Source organism: Parasteatoda tepidariorum, chromosome 5, assembly GCF_982258835.1.
Source record: "Parasteatoda tepidariorum strain Cologne lab strain chromosome 5, Ptep-v5.0, whole genome shotgun sequence".
NCBI lineage: Eukaryota > Metazoa > Arthropoda > Arachnida > Araneae > Theridiidae > Parasteatoda > Parasteatoda tepidariorum.
This window is the reverse complement of record NC_141759.1, coordinates 60,890,570-60,911,533: the sequence shown is the minus strand read 5'-3', so window position 1 is coordinate 60,911,533 and position 20,964 is coordinate 60,890,570. Positions and strand designations below refer to the sequence as shown.

Below are 20,964 nucleotides of genomic sequence, written 5' to 3'. Positions count from 1 at the left end.
TTTAATGACACAATACAATAGTTTTCAGAAAATTAAATTACTTTTCTTAATGTTTAATTCCTTATTTAAATTAAGCTAAATATTTCATTTCAGACGCTGTTTTAACAAAGTAAATGTTCCGTTTAGTTAACCGTATTGTAAGATATTGGCTGGGGCCGCAGTTCCGGGCAAGGGCCCCCATCCGGGGGGGGGGGAAGGTGGGAGCACGATGCGCCCACTTAAAGCTTGGAGTGGGGGAATTTTTACACTAAATAAAACGAATAGTTTGGGGGGGGATTTAGAATTTGCCCAAGAATGCGCCCAAGAGCTTGGGGGGGGGATGTGGGCCACTGGTTCCGGGGGTAGCAGAGGGGACTTCAGCATCTTCACATTTTTTAAAGGGACACAGCCCCTTCTAAGATTGCAATTTTTGTGTAATTAAATTTAAAATTTTTTTAAAATTGATAAATTTTACGTCTGAATTCTTTAAAAAACGTCATCCTTTACTTATCCCCCGCAGAGAAAACGTACGTCTCTGTAGCTGAATGATGGAAAAATATTTTTGTTCAAATATGTTACAGCGAACAGATTCAAAATTACAATTGTGAACAGAAAAAAATACAGTTGAACGGGATATAAATAATTTACCGGTATAAAATTTCCTTTATTAATTTTATTTTAATTTTAAAACCATTCATGTGCAGCATTCAAGGGGATATTTTCCAACAGGATGTCCCTCGCCCTCATATTGCTGTTGTTACAAAACATGCTCTACAGAATGTCGATATGTTAACTTGGCCTGCTAGATCACCAGATCTTTCACAAATCGAGTACGTATGGGACACTATTGGATGACAAATTCAGCGTCATCCACAACCAGCATTAACTATCCTGGTATTGACTGATCAAGTGCAATACACATAGAACTCTATTTTACAAAAGCATTCAATTGAGTATTTTTCAACAGGATATCGCTTGCCCTCATACTGATGTTGTTACCCAACATGCTCTACAGAAAGTCGATATGTCAGCTTGGCCTGCTAGATCACCAGATCTTTCACAAATCGAGTACGTACGGGATACTATTGAATGACAAATTCAGCGTCATCCACAACCAGCATTAACTCTCCTCGTATTGACTGATCAAGTGCAACAGACAAGTGCAACTCCATTCCACACAAGGGCATACGGCATCTGCATGACAGAAAGCATGCCCGATTGCATGCTTACATTCAAAATTCTAGTGGTTGCACAGGTTATTAATGGATCAGTATTTCACATTTTAAATGGTTTTTCTCTTAATTGCATTAACCGTATATTATATATATATTGAAATTCAGCATACCGTCATATCGTTTTGAAATGCTTGGCTTAAGATACAGACGATCATTTAGTACGCAATCGTAGATGATTCAAAAAACGCATGCGTCTTTACGTCTACGTATCATGCATGATAGGACTTCCGTGGTCGACTGCCAGACCACTGTGGCATTTTCCAGTAGATCTTCCTTGAAGTTTCGCAGGGCTACGTAATGGACGTTCATGGGATAAGCCTCCACACGGTTTTTTATAGGTAGTCCGATCAGACGACTATGAAGGATATCCCCTTACCGAACGAGTCATTTAATAGAGAATATAGTTAAAATAAGAAAGTGGTAGGAAATATATGACTAAAAATTTATTTTATTTATGAATATTATTTGTTTGCCTTATTCACTTGTCAACCACTACAGATTCAATTCTCAAATATATAAGATAAATTTCTCTCATTTACTTTATAGAATGCTTTGGGTTCATGCGCACAACTGGTTCACTTTTTAAACAGTCTGCGCGGACTACTTATAAAAGACCGTGCGGAGGCTTCTTGATGTAGGAGGTGATGGATAAGGCATGGGACGAATCGTAGAAGATGTTGTAATTGACGGCTAATAGACATATACTTAGCGATTTTTTCGCAATATTGGAACTGACTTTATGAAACAAGTGGGAGGGTATTTACTCTTTAACAAAGTACACTCATGTCCATAAGTTAAGGATAATTCAGAATCACACGGAAATCAAACTCTAAAATTAAAATTTCACCTGTAGAATTATCACACACATCCTGAAGAAGAATGTGCAAATTACAGGAAACCACTAGATGACGCTGGTAGTACGTCACAATGACGAGAGTGTAAGAGAGGGATATATAAGGAATGGTGGTAAAGAAGTAAAATTGTTCACAGACGCTTTAAAAGCCTTTCAGTGCAATAACCGCATAGTTATGGCACAAAGGAAGCATTTGGATGATTTTTTACGTGGCAGGATCATCGGACGACTGGAATGTGGACGTAAACAGCTGGAAGTATCCGAAGAACTTGGAATCACCCAGAGTGTCATCTCCAGGATTTGGCAACGATTCCGAGACGATGGTAATGTGAGTAGACGTTATAGCACAGGTCGCCCCCGAGTTACAACGCCGAATGAAGACCGGTATTTGGCAGTTACTACCAAAAGAAACAGACGGAGCACAGCATCAGACCTGTCTCGTCAGCTCTCTTCAGCTATCAGTACGACAGATTCAAGGCAGACCGTGTACAGACGCTTAGGGCACATTGGTCTATATGCTCGTAGGCCTGTCAGATGTGTTCCACTTACAGCAACTCACTGTCGCCTGCGATTAGCCTGGAGTAGAGAACGTGCATTGTGGACACAGCAACAGTGGTCTTGTGTGATGTTTTCCGACGAGTCCAGGTTTAGTTTGCAGTCTGATTCTCGCCGGACTTTCATATGGAGAGCGCCAGGTACCCGTTACCACCAAGACAACACCACTGAACGACACCGTTACGGTGGTGCAGGATGGCTCGTTTGGGGAGGAATTATTCTTGGTTCCAGAACTGACCTGCATGTTCAGAGTGTAACGATGACAGGCCACATCTATAAGGATGTCATTCTGGAACAACATGTACGTTTGTTTCGGGGAGCCATGGGTGCTGAATTTCTGTTTATGGACGACAACGCCCGTCCTCACCGTGCAAACACTGTAGACGAATGCCTTCAATCGGAGGATATCACCCGTATGGATTGGCCAGCATACTCACCGGACTTGAATCCAATAGAGCATGTGTGGGATATGCTTGGCCTACGAATTGCAGCCCGTCAACCCCCCCCCACCTGTCTGCCGGACTTTCGGAGGGCATTGCTTTATTAGTGGTGTACTATTCCCCAAGATCAGATTGATAATTTGATACTCAGCATGCCTAGCCGTTGTACGGCCTGTATTGCATCGTCTGGGAGACATACTCCGTATTAACCATCATACTAACCATGTTATATTGTTTTTTGTAAATAGGTTCTTTTTTAAAATTTGCTCCAGGGAGTAAAAATCGCAATTTTTATTAATTATGTCAAACATATAGCATCTTTTTTGCTATTTACCTTTTGTTTAATACATAGACTTTACAAATAAATCAAATTTGTTTGGCTTCTGTCTCTTTCTGTGCCTGAACTTCATTATCCTTAGTTTATAGACAAGAGTGTAAATATTTATCAATCTTAGTTACCGTTAGTTAAAAGAAATCGCAATTTATTAATAGAATGATTATAAGTAGTATGACAGGTGATTATAATAAGTAATAATACAATCAATCTATTAATAGAATGATTTCAAATCAAACAGAATTATCTTAATAATATATTAGGGGGATAGAAACGTCTTAGCCTTGCAAAATCAATTCTTAGAATGTAATAAATAAGTTATCACTCTTTTATGAATAAAAAGAAGGCATAGGAATTCTCAAAATGAGTACATTGGCACTTAAATGGAAAATAAAAATTAAAAACGGATCACAAGTGCCAAATAAAAGTTTAAGCTAATCGCTCCAACAATATACAGATGCAATTGATAATTTTGCAACAAAAGTAAATAAGCAAAAATATTTACACGCGCTTAGACGAAAGACGGTATATTTATTTATTCTTTACAAGATATATATTGTATGGAATTGTACGGTCATTATATTAAGCCCCGTTTTTTTCTGTTGTATTCTATACCTTAGACGTACATTTCAGCATACTTTCAGAAACTGGTAGCAATATTTCTTTTTATAAAGTTTAACGCAGTATAAAATGATGAAAAAAGAAAGAGAGGGTTAATGTTTCAGTCGAATATATTACGGTAGAGTACCCCAGATGTAAAACGTTCACACTGTACCTTTTGGGAAAATGAGATAAAGAAAATGAACTTGCCCTTTTTTTCAATTTTTATTAATTTAATATTTCAATTTTCCAAAACAAAATTGCAATTTAAAAGCCTTTTTTTAATAAACCACAAAACTAATATTTTTAGATTACCCTAAATAAAATGAGACACAAAATCAAGACCAAAATAAAAACCTTCTTATCTGATTACATTGCGTTCCAGAAGAAACAAATAAAAAACTAAAAGAATATTTACCTTTCTAAAAAAAGCCACTCTTCTTCTCAATGCAATTTTTAGTATAAAAATCACAAAAAGTCGCTGGAAGCGAAGGAAAAGTAATATTAAATAATCTCTAAGATTAGATATCTCTATGTAAAAATCTTATCAATTACATTTTTAGCCTTTAAATCAGTCAATGATCAAAGGTCTACCTTATGATAATATAAGGAAAAAAAATTATCTATTGACACAGCAACAAAGCTTATCAGATCTAACAGTCTGATCTTCATCAGTCTACAAGGTAAATTTTTTAAATAAAATGGAAAGGTCGGTTAATGTTCATTTGATTTATGGAGAAATACCGCTGAGGTTCTCTCCAAAATGGAAAAAAATAAATAAATAAAAGTACTTTTATTTTAGTAAGTGAATCAATGGATCACGTATTAAATAAAATCATGTATAACAATTATTTTCACATAATCATTTATAATTTGAATAAAATTATTCATAAAATGAATTATACAAAACTAGAAGTGAATTTGATCATAAAGTAAAAATCATGGCCAGCGCAAATCTTATTTCAATTTTCATTTGGTTTACTTAAATATTTTACACCTTTTGTAAATGACTGATTTATCATTTATTAATTTTTACACGCAATTTTAATTACATTTTTATAATAGAAGATAGGATGTTGAAAAAAAAAATAAAAATGTATTAACGGATAATTTTACTTATGCATAACGGGAAAGATAATCTGACGAAATCAGAAAATGAAAACTTTGATTTTCAAACTTCTTTACGAAAAAACTATTCGAAAGATTTCACTCATTAAAATTTTTTCTTTTGTAATTAAAATTTTTTGACCAGCATTACATTAAATAATAATCCTAAAGATTTATATTTTACATAAAACTATTAAATTATCTTTTGAGGAGTATGTAAATGAAAACAATGAAGAACAAAACAATGTAGAACAAAACAATGAAAACACTTCTATACTAATACAAGTTTGATATTTATCAAAAAAATCATGTTAATAAAAAATCGTTTTTTAACTTCAAAACTGCTTATTTCATGTAATTCCTCATACATAGCAATGAAGTTTAAATATTTTAGATGTTTGAGGCACCAACAATAAATTACCAACTGAAAATATTGTTTTTGAGCATCCTATGCCAATTAATGTAGCCATAAGTTCGTAACTGGTAACAATTATTTTGGTTATATTATGCAATATTTTCACAAAATATTTCAAACGTAGCTTAAATATTTATGGAAATATGAACATTTTTACAAAAGAACATTTCAAACAAAAAAAAACTAATTTTTTTATTTTATTTTATTATATTTCTTTGCTATAACTTCAAAACTATATAATGAAATTTTTTAAAAATATGGGATCAATTTAAAATTAATGCTTTGAAATTTGAAAAAAATTCGTTAGAAACTGTGCGAGATACGAGTAATTCAAGTAGTTCCTTTATACTGCGCATGGGCGAAAAAATTTTTATAGTGAATCGTATTTGATAACTAATAAAAATAGTCCGATTTAAATAGCTGAAAAACTTAAAATAATTTCAAGCGATTTTCTAAGTAGTTTTCATACTTTTAAAAGAAAGCTCAAAATAAGGGGTTTTACACAAATTTAATTTTGTACCATTAAACAAGATTTATTACAAATTATACCCGCATTGATGGGGATCATCTCCCATAAGAGTATGTTTTCTTTCCTTATACAATTACATTTTGATGCAAGAACGTTTATTGCAAGGTATTATCATTTGTTACTAAATTTTGTCTTATGATACAAAATAATATTTGTAGAAAACATCTAATCCTTTTGATCTTTCTTTTGAAAAACACAAAAACTACTTCGAAAATCGCATGAAACTTTTTAAATTTTTAAGATATTCAAAGTGAATTTTTTTTCATTAATTGCTAAATGTGATTCCCTACAAAATTAAGTGAAATTTTTTTAACATTTTTCTTCGAGCATGCGCAGTGTGAGAGAATTACTTATATCTTACTCAGTTTTAACAAATTTTTCTTAAATTTTAAAGCTAAGATTTTGCATATGGTTTGAAATTGTTTCAATTTTTTTTAGTTTTATTAAATATATTTGAAATTATTGCAAAAAAAATGTAATACAAAAAAAAATTAGTTTTTTTTATAGGAATGTCCATACCTCCATAAATATTTAAGCTATGTTTACGAAATTCTGCGAGAGATCATAAACCAAAATAACTGTTATAATTGCAAACTAATTGTGGCATTTTTTGGTGTAGGGTGCTCAAAAACACTATCTTCGACTTGCAATTTATAGTCGGTCCCTCAAACCTCTAAAAGCTTTGAACTTCATCGATATGTATGAGCAATTGCATGATCCAAGCATTTCAGAAGTTTTAAAATGATTTTTGAGTATTTCTTAAGAAGTATGAGGTAGGTAGGTAAGTATTTTATTTACGTCGCACTATATCTAGTGGTCTCGGTCTGGGAAACATCCCTGAGGTTAATTCGAAGACATCCATTACAATTTTGATGATCTGCAGGGTGGGGGTGGTGGCTCCCCTGCTTTGGTAGGCCGATGACCTGTGCGTGAAGTTGAGCACTTTGCGGTAGACCAGTTTAACGAGGACCGATACTGCGCACCCTCGGTCCCTATACAGGCCGATAAAAGAGGCCTCCCACCCGCTTCCTGACAGCAGTCAAATAAGCTTGACTTCGGCATTCTACTGAGAACAGTGTCTTTACGATCAGTCCACTGCGGGGCTGAGAAATATGAAAAAAATTTCGTTAGTATAGAAGTGTCCCTTTCTTGTCCAGCCTCTATATGTGTATTTGTTTATATCCCTGTATTTTTCCAGTTTGTAAAGGAAAACTCAAAATTCCTTTCATTTTTCCCTATTAATTTTGGCGATTTTTGAATTCTTTGTATTTTCCAGATTTTCTCTGTGGAGTGGAGAAATCTTGCATAACTTCTTTAAAAAAAAAAGCTGTTCTCTAGAAGTCATTAAACGAGCGGTTGACAGCAGACCGCCAGTTCTGGCGCTTCGGAACTATAAAAGATCTCTTGGCCCTGAAGTGGCAACATACCGAGCCTTAAGACATCTGCAGTAAAAATTGAGCACTCAAATATATATGTTTTGGTGTAAGTTGGGAATCTGGGCTGTTTTTACAGTGGATATATGATCTTGCACTTGCATTATCGAGATGGGTTTTCATGCCCTTACAATGTTTTGTCATTAGTTTGGTTAATCTAGATGCAACATCTCTAGGACAATCGAAGTCTGTGATCAGTGGTTTCCTGGTGGACCTGTTAATTTGTCTACATTGGTTACTGCATTTGAATCAGCGAGGGTGATTGCTTTATTGGATTGGCTGTTACCACCGGCTTCTTTGGTCAAAAGATCAGCACACTCACTGCCTATTATAGTACACAGTATTTTCCCCCTGTAATGAAGCTGATTTAATAGATTGTTAATAGAGGAGGTGATGTTACCTTCTCCATTTTTAATTTATAGTCAGAGAAAACGACTAACCCTTCTGAAAGGTCTAGAGCTAAAAGAGTTGGTCTAGTAAAAGTTTACGGCTTATTTACTCGCCAGAAATTTGCAGGTGAAATTAGAAGCAATTTGACCTGCACTGATTTGATGTTTGGATGGCTCTCTTCCGGAAAGGTTGAAGAGAATGACAGCATCTCTTTCGTTGAGGAAGCTACGATATATGTGACAGCTAAGTTCCCCTGAGATAGCTTAAATATAATATCTGAGAGTGTTGGGATCTTCATTTTCTGGAGGCTGGTTGCTGCAGTTTTCGAAAATTCTTTGTATTTTTCAGGTGCCTTAGTTGGGAGCATGGGTTCTTGAAGAAAATTCAGGAGGAATATTTCTGTTGGATACGCCTTCTAATGTATCTGTCATATTGGAGAGTAGAGGATCTTTTAAGTCGAGTAGAACAATTCCAGTTGTTGAGAATTTTTTTGGAGACATTATCAGAGTTGCTGCAATGAATCTTGTTGAAGGTGGCCAAGTTGCGCATACTCTCTAAAGGTGCTAAGCCACATTCCTGCACAGCTTTCTCGTTGTTGTTGGAAGAAACGGCACCAATAATAATTTTAGAATGCCTGTGTTGAACGGAATCAAGTTTCTGCTTGACTGTAGTCGAGGTTGGGACCCGCATCGGGGTAGCACATTCCAGGACTGACCCAATGATCGTGTAGTTGATGCTTCTCACAGTTAGTGGTCTTGAGCCCCAAGTAGTACCACACAATTTCCTAAGAATATTGTTTCCTAATAGCTCTATTAGCAGTATGTTCTATGCGCTAAGTGAAGCGAAATTCAGTATCTAATTTAATACCTAGATAAGTTGAGAAATCAACCCTCTTGTATGAGAGTCCTTGATTTTGATGTTGACTTTGGATGTGTTTCTATGTCGTTTGTCAGTTTAAAAAATGCAGTAACTAGTCTTATCCGCATTGATGATCAATTTTAGCTCTTCTGCCCAAGTAAAAATGCCACTCCAAAGTCATGTTCAGGTACATTTATGTTTCTGTGCAAGTGCCAGATAGCGATATCATGGTTATTGCATAGGATATTAGTGTCAGGAAAGATCAATTAATTGTATTCAGATAAATCAAGAAAAGTAGCGGATTAAGAACCGAACCCTGCCCACAACTAATGTTGCTCTGTGAGAGCACTCCATTATACTTTACAGAAAATCTTCTTTCATTTAGAAAGTCGTTAATCCAAATCAGGGCATTGCCTTTGACTCCAGTATGATGGAGAATGTGGACCAATTTTTGGCGCAATACCCTGTCCAAAGCAGCTGAGGTCTAAAAACACTGCTACAGTTTTACGATGAGGTTCATCTTGGAAATTATCAATTATGGACTGGCTCAGGTAGAAAAGTTGATCAACAGTGATATGATGGGCTAGAAAAGCAATTTGACAGAAATGGAATTTATGTGTGCTAAGAGTCAAGTCATGAGTCGATCAAGTTCTGCTAAGTATCAGAAAGGATCCATATCTACCATTATGTGATACCAATAAACCATGTTAAGGTTCTCTATGATTCGCAGTCTGTTCTGAATTAGGCGTAACCCTCGAATAAAATTAGCTTTAAAAGTTGCAGGTATTACAAATTTTTCAGTTAATGTTAACAGGCATAACAGGCACACACGTTTGAATTCTTTTAAATAAAATTAATTGCTCATTAAAATAAAATGAATTTATTACTAAATAAATTAAAAAATACATTTTCTAAAAATTGTTTTTTTTCAGTTAGAAATTATTTTTCTTTTTGAATTAAGCATTTAGTTTCCCCTCCCCCCCCCAACAAATTAAAATGACACTGTCGTGTATCTACTCTTCCCATCATTAAATCTTCATATGACGAATAACTAGTATAAGACTTGATGCTTTATAATCCAGAAAATATGAAATTAAATCTTAAATATACACTGATACTACAAAGCATTAATTTATACAGTTTCTCATGAGTAAAAAGAGAATATAAAACTGGAAAAAAAGTGAAATTATTTAAAATTTTGCACTAATGTTATGAATTTATTGAATCTATTTAATGAATTTAGTGAACTAAATAGTGATTGGATTTACCGACTAAAAAGACATCTTAAATATGCACAAGCAAAAGGTATTTATTGACATAACAAAGAATTAATTGCACAACTATACAAAAACATATAGCAATAAAAACAAAAATTAAAAGCAAGAGTGAAAAAATATTTTTACATTATAATTTAATGAAATAAAAATACTAAAATAATGGTTAATTTTTCCCATTGGTATGAGAAAATGAATTTGGTCCATAAAGGGTGAAAACAACTTTCCAATATTTGATGGAAAAAAAAAGTTCAGTTATGAACAATAAAATCTGCTGAAGGACAACCCACAGAAATACATATATTCTTTATCTGTTTCTGCGACAAATATACATGAAATTGTATACAAAAGTGAAAATATATTTTTACAACATAATTCAAGAAATTTGGGAAAATAAATATACTAAAATAATGGTTACTTTTTCCTATTGGTATGAGAAAATGAATTTGATCTATAAAGGGGGAAAACAACTTTCCAATATTTGATGGAAAAAAATAAAAAGTTCAGTTATGAACAATAAAATCTGCAGAAGGACAACCCACAGAAATACATATATTCTTTATCTGTTTCTGCAACAATTATACATGAAATTATATATAATAGTGAATATTAATACAACATAATTCAGGAAATTTAGGAAAATAAATATACTAAAATAATGGTTAATTTTTCCCATTGGTATGAGAAAATGAATTTGGTCTACAATGGGGGAAAACAACTTTCCAATATTCGATTGGAAAAAATAAAACGTTCAGCTATGAACTATAAAATCTGCTGAAGAACAACCCAAAGAAATACACAAATTCTTTATGTGTTGCTGCGACAAGTATACATGAAATTGTATACATGAAATTGTATACAAGAGTGAAAATATATTTTTACAACATAATTCAAGAAAGTTGGGAAAATAAATATACTAAAATAATGGTTAATTTTTCTCAATGGTAAAATGAATTTGGCCTATAAAGGGGAAAAACAACTTTCCAATATTTGACAGGAAAAAATAAAATTTATACAAAGACTGAAGAAGGTACAAAAAAAATGAGATAGTCAGTTATGAACTATAAAATCTGCTGAAGGACAACACACAGAAACACATAAATTCTTAAACGGCAGTATCAATAGCTTTTTTTAATAATAAAAAACCACTGTAAGCTCATACAAACTAAACTAAAAAATATGAAAATGTACAGACAATATAACATCCATAACATCTAAAGTTACTACACTGTAATGCACAAAAAAAGTATCTCCATCATGAAATGGGGAAAAAAATCTTTTCGTTACAAATAAAAAAAGTTTTTCAATCACATAATGCACCAAATGTAGTAGTCCAGTTCAAAAAATACTCTTTATCAAAACTTGGTTTTATAGTTGGAATTATTGAGAGAAAAGGCATCACAACAGGAGTTAAGCTGGTTGCAAGCTCAAATGAGAAAGATTGGATAACAAATCTTTTACATCAGTATCAACCTGCAAAGCAATATGCAATAAATATAAATGAGAGAAAAAAAAAGAAAGATATAATCATTTTTTGACAGTTACTTAATCAAGAATAATTGCTAACTTTTTTAAATATTTTTTTGCATTTTATGTATAATGTATTTTGCATGCCAGGGTGCGTAGCCAAATTTTTAAACAAAAAATAAGTACCTTTTAAGCCTTCAAGAAATGTTTTTATCATTTTCCAAAAAAAAAAGAAAAATCATAATTAGGTTCTGCAAAGCAATAACAATTATTTTATAACTAAAAAAACATAAAAATAATAAAATTCAAAAACTTTGTATAATCATAATAAAATAACTAGTTTCTGATAAAGATTGCAGAGAAAATTGTGAAAATAATGCATTTTTTGTAATTTAGAATGACAATCGACAAGGCAAAGAAGAAATCTTTTTCTAAAAGATAGAAAATTAAGCACTTTTTACAAACACCAAATAAAAAAAAAGCACCTTTAAGCTCTTTTTTAAAAATGCAACAACACAACCTGCATGTTTAACATGAAATTCTCAAGCTGATTATAGCGTAACGTGAAAGAAAATTAGAAATGCAGATGTAAGCACACATAATAAGCATGTTTATAAAGTGATTGAAATATTAAAATATGTACTATTTTAGCTTGAAATAAAATAGTTAAAAATTTAGTAGAAATCTTAAAGCTTATTTTGTCTGGTACATAATTGTATTATTTACACACATTGATGTATTAAACAATATGTATTGTCAGTAGGTAATAAATGATGTATCAAAATCATGATGAAATTCAGTTAATATGAAATAATTATAATAGTTCTGCCAATTGAGTTAACAATATTCAACTGTACAAGAAGTGTAGCAGATTATTACATATTAAGAGTAATGTATATTAAGAGTAACTGAATCAATTACTTCAAAATGAAGAAAGGAAATATTTCATACACAACAAGAGAAACTGCAAGCCTCCCTTTTTTAAAAAAATAAAATATTAAAACAAAATAAAGAAAAGGCAATATTTACAGAGAATATTGCTGTCATATGTTGAAAGTGAGTATGCCTTTTTAAATAGTTTATATACCAGTCTAAAACAGAAAAGAAAAAAATGGTAAAGCTTAGTGGGTAAGTGTGGGTATACTGGCGAAGTCTATTTATATTAACTTTTTACCCTCAAAAAAGTAACAGATGTTTCAACAATTTGAGAAAATGATCTCATTTTTTGTCAAATCTTAGCATGCATAAACACAATATAACTGAGAGAAAAAAAAACTAAATTTAGTAAATGACTAGTTCTTTATGAAGAGTTTTATTTTGTTACATCCATCTTTATTCGTTCTTAAACAGACCACCCAAAATAACTTTTGATCCAATGATTAAATTTTCATGTTCTAGGACTAAATCTTAATGGTTCGAGGGGGTAACTTAATTAATTAGCACATTTGCTAATTAACTAGAACAGACAACATTTTAAGTTATGAAATTAGACCCAAAAACGCACTTTTTAGAATAAACATATCTTTTTATTGACAGATTCAAATTTCTCACTAATGAATTTAGGGGATAGCAGAAATTTGATCCCTATAATTTGATCAGTAGAGGGGTCAAAAGCCGGGACCCCTTAATGTTACTGTTTTTTTTTTTTTTTTTGTTTGCAATATCTTGAGAACTTTTTAAAAATTTTGCCCACAATTATGAAATTTGTTCTCGCATGTAATTTAAAGATAATTCCAGGCAAGAAATAAATTTTAGTAAATATTCGTTATTTTTATTGTCTATTTAACAATAGTCGAAAAATTTTGAACTGTAAAGTATACCAGTTTTTGCATCATTTTAAATAAATAAATTTTAGCAAATATTCATTATTTTTATTATCTATTTAATAATAATCGAAAAATTTTGAATTGTAAAGTACATCTGTTTTTGCATCATTTTAAAGAATCAAGTCGGTCAAATAGTTCCTGAAAAATCGAACTTAAAATCTCTATGTTTAAATTTTGATTTCTCGGGATCTATTTGATAGATTTCGATAAAATTTCGTATTTTGCCATGTAAAATTACATTCTTTAAAATGATTTGTGGGCAAAAATTTCCAAATTTGCTTAAAAAGTTCTTGAGATATGGCAAAATATGCATAAAATAAGAATAACATAATAGGGTCCAAACTATGGACCGTTTTACCGACCAAACAATTAGGACCCTATTTTTGGTAAGAAATTCGAATTCATTGAAAAAAAGGTATGTCAATTCAGAGGAAGTACCTTTTTGTGTCTAATTTCATAACTTTAGCTTGCAGTAATTAGTTAGCATATTTGAATCAATCTGTCTAACCATTAAGACTGAGTTTTAGAACATGAAAATCTGATCATAAGATCAAAAGTTATTCAGGGTGGTCCGTTTTTTTTTTTTTTTTTTGGTAGTGTCCATTTGTTTTCCAACAGTAATGCCATCAAAATATATCAATAATTCAATTCAAACTATTAATAAATAAGATTGTATCACTAAAATGCTTACCTCTTCTCTAGTCTGATGATGATGAAGTCTGTTAGAAAATGCATTAATAAAACCCATGTCGCTAGTTCTTCCAAACCTTTGTAAGTAAACCTGCATCATTTCTAATACCTATAAGAAGAAGAAAAAATTATAAATGGTTTCATTGGTAATAATTATTTTAGTTTCATAAATATATAAAACACTGAAGATATCAGGAAAAAAAAAAACATCAAATGAAAATTAAATTTTCTTTGTAAATTTCATTAGTTCCTATGGATTTCCTATTGTCTATTGTACACATGGTTTATCCTTTCTATAATAATACCGTCCCACTTTTTATAAGTTAAAAAATTACAGTAGATTGAATTGACCATAGGAAAATTTTTAAATCTAGATTAATAGGATAATAATTCCTATAATAAATTAATCCAGCAGAATATGTAAAAATCAATACAAAACCTTTTTAAAACGAATATCATATCAGTTGTAAATACAAAATAAACTTAAATTTTCTTTAACAAAAAAATATTCAGAAATTAAAAAGCTTAAATAGTGGAAGAGCATGCTTAGAACATAAGGAAACAAACTGATTAAAATATAATTTTTCCAACAAAAATTGTGCCATTTTAAGACTGTTAATTAATTACATTGACATTTTATACTCACATATCATCACAATATGTTTTATACTTATAAAATTGAGTATAGTGGTGAAAAATTCTTAAAGTGTTGACATATAAAAGATAAAGGATAGATTTTATGAAGAGCCATGCAAATGCAAGTTTCTGAAGCTTAAAATTAAATCAGCTGCAGTTAAGAAGAATTAAACTTAGAGTTCCATACAAGTAAGTAAAAAATCCTCAATTTGATGATTTTTTATTTTATTTTTTATAATGTAACTGGGGGTGAAAACTAAAATTTTGCATCAATATACAAATGCAGCAAAATGATTTACCTTAATAACTTCTGTCTTCAACTCATGTGAAGAGTATTCTGCATTTCGTTGAAGAAGCTGTAGTTTAGATTGGGCAAGATGAAATGGAGTGCGACCAGAATAATCTAAGGCATTGATATCAGTACCTAAAAAAATAACAAAGTTCAGACAAAAGAAAATACCCTAATATAACAAACATCCATTTTAAGCAATATTATTTTCATATGTAAAAAGCAAAATGATGGGTAATAACTGTTCGTATTTTGAGTTATTGAAAGATTATAAAAAGTTATGCATGGGGCTTGATTTATCATAAAGCCAGAGAGGGTCAGGCCTAAGGTTTCCTAAATGCTGTAAGTAATTTCTTCTTGTGATTTTCCTTAAGAATTGTCTATTAGAATTTGAGTAATCAAAGATTGAAATAAATACAAGCTCAAATTTACTAAAACATTGTAGTTTACTTATGTTATTAAATAATTTAAATACACTTCATCCTTGTTACTTAAACAATAAGTAAATTTTATTTAAAGTAGCGACTAATGGGCCCCTGACAGTTTTGTGCTTAGCACCCTCTCATTTCTAGATCAGGCTCAGGTTATGCATTCTTACGTCTTTCAGGTTATATAGGTAATCATTAATCTAATACACATGAATACACAGTCAAAGTTCTTAGCACTGCAAAATTTAAACCAGAGGCTTTGCATTTTATGGAATTTTGCGATATATAGATCAATATACATATCATTAAACTTTCCTTTTAAATATGGATACATTAGTCTAAAACAGATCAGTCTTAAAATACTTTTAAATAATTTTTAGATACAAATACTCATAAGCACAAAATATGCAATTAAGTATTTATTATTAGCAAAAATAAATAAATAAATAATAATAAAATCTGCTAATAATCAATTATTGTTAGCTTAGCTTTTGAAACTTCAATCTCTTAGCAAATATTTAAACAAATGATGCAAAAAGTTAACAGTTATTATCTGGTTATAGAAATTTCTAATTACTGTAAATTTCATTGTTAACTCCCACAAAGTCAATGTGGTTCATAAAAAATTGCAGTTTAATTGTGCTATTTGAGTCATTTTTATATTTGGGTAACATTTACTGTCAGTCTGAAAAGTATTGTTATTATTTTTTAAGAAGTTCTAAGAAACTTTCTAATTTTGTATTGACCCCTGTCAAAAAAATAAATAAATAATATCAAGCAAGCAAAATTTTAGTCACATGGGAATTGGTAACCAAATCTTTTCTACAAAAAAAAAAAATTTTAAGCATGCTTAAAAAAAAAAAAATAACTATCAGCCTTACATTTAAGCAAAATATAACTGACAATAATTGAACACTATTAAATAAAATTGAAAAATTAGTTATAACATTTAAACAATAATAAATATAGAAAGTAATATATAGCCACTTGACTCATAAGTGTAGCAATATTGTTTTTTAGTGCTTACATGTGCTTAATCTCTCTACATTCTCATCATTCAGTATTTATATTTTAGTAAACTGTTTCAAAATCTGAAAGTTAAAATGCATATACTAATCCAACAACGATAATAAAAATTTAGTTAATTGCATAATTTTTGGCTTCTGATGTGAAATACTTTTATTTCTAACTGTTTCTAACTGTTCTGTTAATAACTTATAAATAGAACAAAATTTTCATATCAGAAGTTCTACACATGCCTAAGCCCTAAATTTAATTAATATCTGAAGATTTTTTTAAAATTTGACATATTTTAAAGTTTTAATCAAAAACAAAAGACAATTGTTTGTTTACTACTGACATAAAAAAATAAATAAATGTCAAAGTAAATTTACCTGCTCTAAGTAACAAAGTGACCATTCCAATTTGCGTAGTACAGGCGGCTGAAAAACAATTTCAGTTTTTAGATTAAATATTTAAGATACTACATGAATAAAATCCAAGCAAATTAAAATAAAATTCCAAACTAAATTTAAATGCATCACCAATACATAATGCAATGCTGAAAGCTAAAAAATTTAGCTACTGTTCCAAGAGATCAGTAACTAAAAAGATTTCAAGCCCATAACCACTTTTACTGGTACTTTTACCTTATTTGTATTTTAAGCATTTGTAATTTTCTTCATTTTGTCAATGCAATAATGCTGTTTGGCTGATGATGTTGTAGTGAACTAGGCTTTGTATTTTTCCTTACTCTATTTTGCACGCACAAAGAATTTAATCTTTTCCTCATGGATACATGTACTAAGCAGAAATGAACTGAAATTTCTCGTTCTGATTGCTGCAAAAACTGAATTAATGTATAATCTCTTTTTTATTTCTTGACAAAAATCACTTTTTTGCCAGCGAACCACTAATTATTTTTCGGTCATCCAAATCAGATTAAGTGTTCTCAGACCAACAAACCACCAATACTTATGACATTTTTTAATTTTATAATATAAAATAAGAAAAAAAAAATCGACTTTTTATAGTAAGAAAGATTTAAAACAACATTTTTTTTTCAAACTTGTAACTAGCAGAGCTTTAATCATAGTTTTTCTATTAGCATTAACATATTGTTTTTCATATTAAAAGCAACAAGAGATTAAAAAAAAGTTAACTTTAGAACTTTTATTCAAATTGAAATAGATAATGGATACTATTTGGCCATATGACATTTTTTTTTCTTTGTTAGCAAAACTTAATTTACTGCAACTTAAATAGGTCAAGGTAAATAACAACTTAAATAGGTTACTTTCAGAATTTCATAGAACAAATAGTTAAATTGCTTATCAACTTCAATAATCAAGGATCATTCTAGGTACAAAACAATAGATAATTTGAGAGAGATAAGAAACTTACAATATTTTATAGAATAGGAGCTACAACAGAATATTTACAGTAGTATTTAACTTATACATCAGGCACATTTAGGAGTTCTGCAAATGCATGGTTAGATTCTTTCAGGGAGAAAAAAAAATCAGAATGAAACCTCATCATCATCATAGTTGGCCAGACAGCCCAATGTGAGCCAATGCCTTCACCTGAAAATTTCTCCGTAACGACTTCTGATTTATCTCTGATCTCCAATTCTTTTTATTAGTTGCAAGAAAATCAGACTCCACTGAGTCAGTCCATCTCAAGTGCGGCCTTCCCCGCTTTCTTTTTTCCAGTAGGTCTAAAAATCAGTATCTTTTTTATTGTATTGTCATCACTCATTCGAATTACATGGGCCATCCAATTCATTCTATTTGTTTTTGTGTATCTAATAATATCAGGTTGTTTATAAATCTTGTACAGTTCAAAGTTAAATCTCCTTCTCTAGTTATTGTTTTCATGTACACCACCAATAATCTCTCAAAATCTTTCTTTTAAATATTGTGATACAATTTCCCTCCCATTCTGTCACTGTCCAAGCTTCAGAAGAGTATGTCAAGACTGGCTTGACAAAAGTTTTGTAGATTAAGAACTTTGTTCTTCTAGAAAGAAACCTAGATTTAATTAATCTTTTCAGCCCATAGACTATTTGGCTGATAGCTAGAGTTGTTTTTTTATTTCAGCAGTCATTCTGTTGTCAATGGTAATAATTGATCCTAAGTAACTAAAACTCCTTACTGTTTCAAATCTATAAGAATTTATTTCAAGATTGGGGTCTGAGACTCTGTTTCTTGAAAATAACATATATTTTGTTTTCTCTACATTTATGACTAAGACCATTTTTCTTGCAGCCACCTCTAAGGGCAAGAAATGCCTCTTTCAGGGCAGGAAGGGAACGAGCATTTACACCAACATCATCAGCATATGCAAGTAGTTGTACTGATCTAGTAAAATTATGACAACTGGTATTGATGTATGAATCACGAATAACTCTCTCTAGTGCAATATTAAAAAGAAGACAGGAGAGAGAATCTTAAAGAAGAAAGATTTAAAAATTTGCTACCATGAGTGAGACACCTCTGCAGACAAACTCAGGGACAAGTGCTTGCTGCTGATGATAAATGGTAAGCAACAAAAATAGAAAACAATTTTTAAAAAAGGATGGAATTGATTAGGAAAATCTTGTCCCTATACTAATTTAGCAAATAATTAATTCTGCCAAGGAAAAGATGAAGATAAAGTAGCATTTCTGTTTTTAACACTAACTCCTATTTGTCTGGAAAACATTACGGATTTCACTTTTTGAACTATTAGTTTTGATATTGAAAAGTCTAGTTTTTCTAATTTCTTTTCTAGTGAAAGTAATATTAAAAAAATTCAGAAGAGTTTTTTTAAATTGTGTTTTGGTCAAAATAGTATATTCTGAACAAAGAAAGAAAAAGTATCAGGAATATCAGGATATAATATTTTTTATCTGAGAAATCAGAAATATCAGGACAACCACAAACTCTGAGTATAACGTTCAAATAGCTATTAGCATGTCATGCATTTTGTAACTAAAAATAAACATAAGCATAAAAAAATCAGCTAACATCAATAACAAATAAGCTTTCTACATAAAAAGGATGAAATAAAAACTAACCAAGATGAAGTGGAGTGTTTCCAACAGAATCTCTTTGATTAGGATCAGCTCCTCTCTCAATTAAAAGCTTGGCTAAAAACGAAAACACAAATATCAGTCAAATAATTATTTTATTTGATTTATTATCATTTACATATTTTTTAAAATTTAATGGTACAAAATGTACTTTTCTGAAAATCAATATTTTGATAAAGCAAATAAAAAATTAATGAATGAGGAAAACAATAAAATCTGATGTATTTAAAAATTTTTACTAAATAATAACGAGCTTACAAAGTCACAACATCTCAATGTTAGAGATCATTAAATTTTTCATTTAAAAAAAAATACATAAGTTTTAATTTTTCGACCTCAAAAAAAAAAAATGAGGAAGAAGTTAATTTATAAATTATTATTCACATTCACAAGAAATTTGAGCATCAGCAGTCAATTAAACTTATAAGCTACATGCAAATACAATAATCTATTGAACAGAATAAACTGTTAATAATAAATGAATAAAAAAAATTTAAAAATATATGTATAAAAAAATACAATTTATCTTTTTTCTTAACTATTTTATTTGTCTATACAAAAGTAAATTAAATAAAACAAGATTTATGCTCAATTTTATTTAACCTTGAAAACATATTTAGTGTTTATCCAAATCTCAAGAATTTTTAATTATCAGTACAACATTCTTAAGTAATCCGAAATTAATAACTATTTTTTAAATTTTGAGATGTGTTTTGATTAAACTTTACAGTAAGGCCTAATCAGTATATAAAAAATAATGTTCATTATTTGCAGCAAGACAGTTAATTTTTGAAAACCTAACACAGATAATAAACAAATTACTTTTAATTCTAAAGATTATTGCATAGTTTAGTAAAATTTTTTGATAATCTATTCTTCAATATATGTAATAAGAAATATTTGCAAATCAAAATTTTAATATACAGTCAAACTTGGATAATTCGAACGTCTTTAATTCGAATTCGTGTATAATTCGAAGCTTTTCTACTTTCCTAGACACATGTATACTCAGTTAATGCTAAAAAATCTTGGTTATTTCGAAATCCAACTTCTTTAATTCGAAGTTTTTACCCTTTCAAAAATGACAAAATCTAGTTTAAATGCAGTTATTTTTGAAAAGTATTCTGGTTATTTTCAGCTTTTATGGAAATTGTTTTAGGGAGGACAAGGGGGAGGGAAAAAGGACGACGGGAAGGGTATTTTGAATCACGTGATAGGATGCATACATGTCATTGGTCGGAGCGGAGGAGAAAAAAATTGTCACCGGCTAGGCGAGTCTTCATGATCTTGAAAAAAGTTATGTCTACGTGAGTCGTCCTTCAAAGGTCATCGGGCAGTTGATTGACAGGTGTTCCTCCAATAGTGGTGCGTTTTTCTTCTTCATGAGATCACCTTGCATCCGACTCCGGGAAACTGGTGTATAATCACGGCATTAAACACTAGGACTGTAGTCGACATTACTTGAGTTTTCTACATTGTGATTTTAGTTTTGTAGTGATAGTTCAGTACCAGCATGTCATTTAGTAAGCCCCGTGAGCCGTATAAAACCTT

The 20,964-nt window shown here is 30.7% G+C and overlaps 2 protein-coding genes across 2 annotated transcripts in view; both read right to left on the bottom strand.

Annotated features, from left to right (window-relative positions):
* Positions 1 to 4,719, bottom strand: part of LOC107450969 (fatty-acid amide hydrolase 2) — a 29,716-nt gene extending 24,997 nt beyond the window's left edge. The window contains exon 1 of the mRNA XM_087164052.1: positions 4,415 to 4,719. The gene's annotated coding sequence lies outside the window, so the exon portion shown is untranslated. The remainder of the gene's footprint in view (positions 1 to 4,414) is intronic.
* Positions 4,720 to 10,019: 5,300 nt separating this feature from the next.
* Positions 10,020 to 20,964, bottom strand: part of LOC107450970 (ankyrin repeat domain-containing protein 54) — a 17,215-nt gene continuing 6,270 nt past the window's right edge. The window contains exons 5-9 of the mRNA XM_043055396.3: positions 19,399 to 19,470; positions 16,733 to 16,780; positions 14,921 to 15,045; positions 13,987 to 14,094; positions 10,020 to 11,475 (exon numbers count right to left, since the gene is read on the bottom strand). Of these exons, the coding sequence (XP_042911330.2) occupies positions 11,413 to 11,475; positions 13,987 to 14,094; positions 14,921 to 15,045; positions 16,733 to 16,780; positions 19,399 to 19,470 (416 nt within the window). The 3' untranslated portion in view covers positions 10,020 to 11,412. The remainder of the gene's footprint in view (positions 11,476 to 13,986; positions 14,095 to 14,920; positions 15,046 to 16,732; positions 16,781 to 19,398; positions 19,471 to 20,964) is intronic.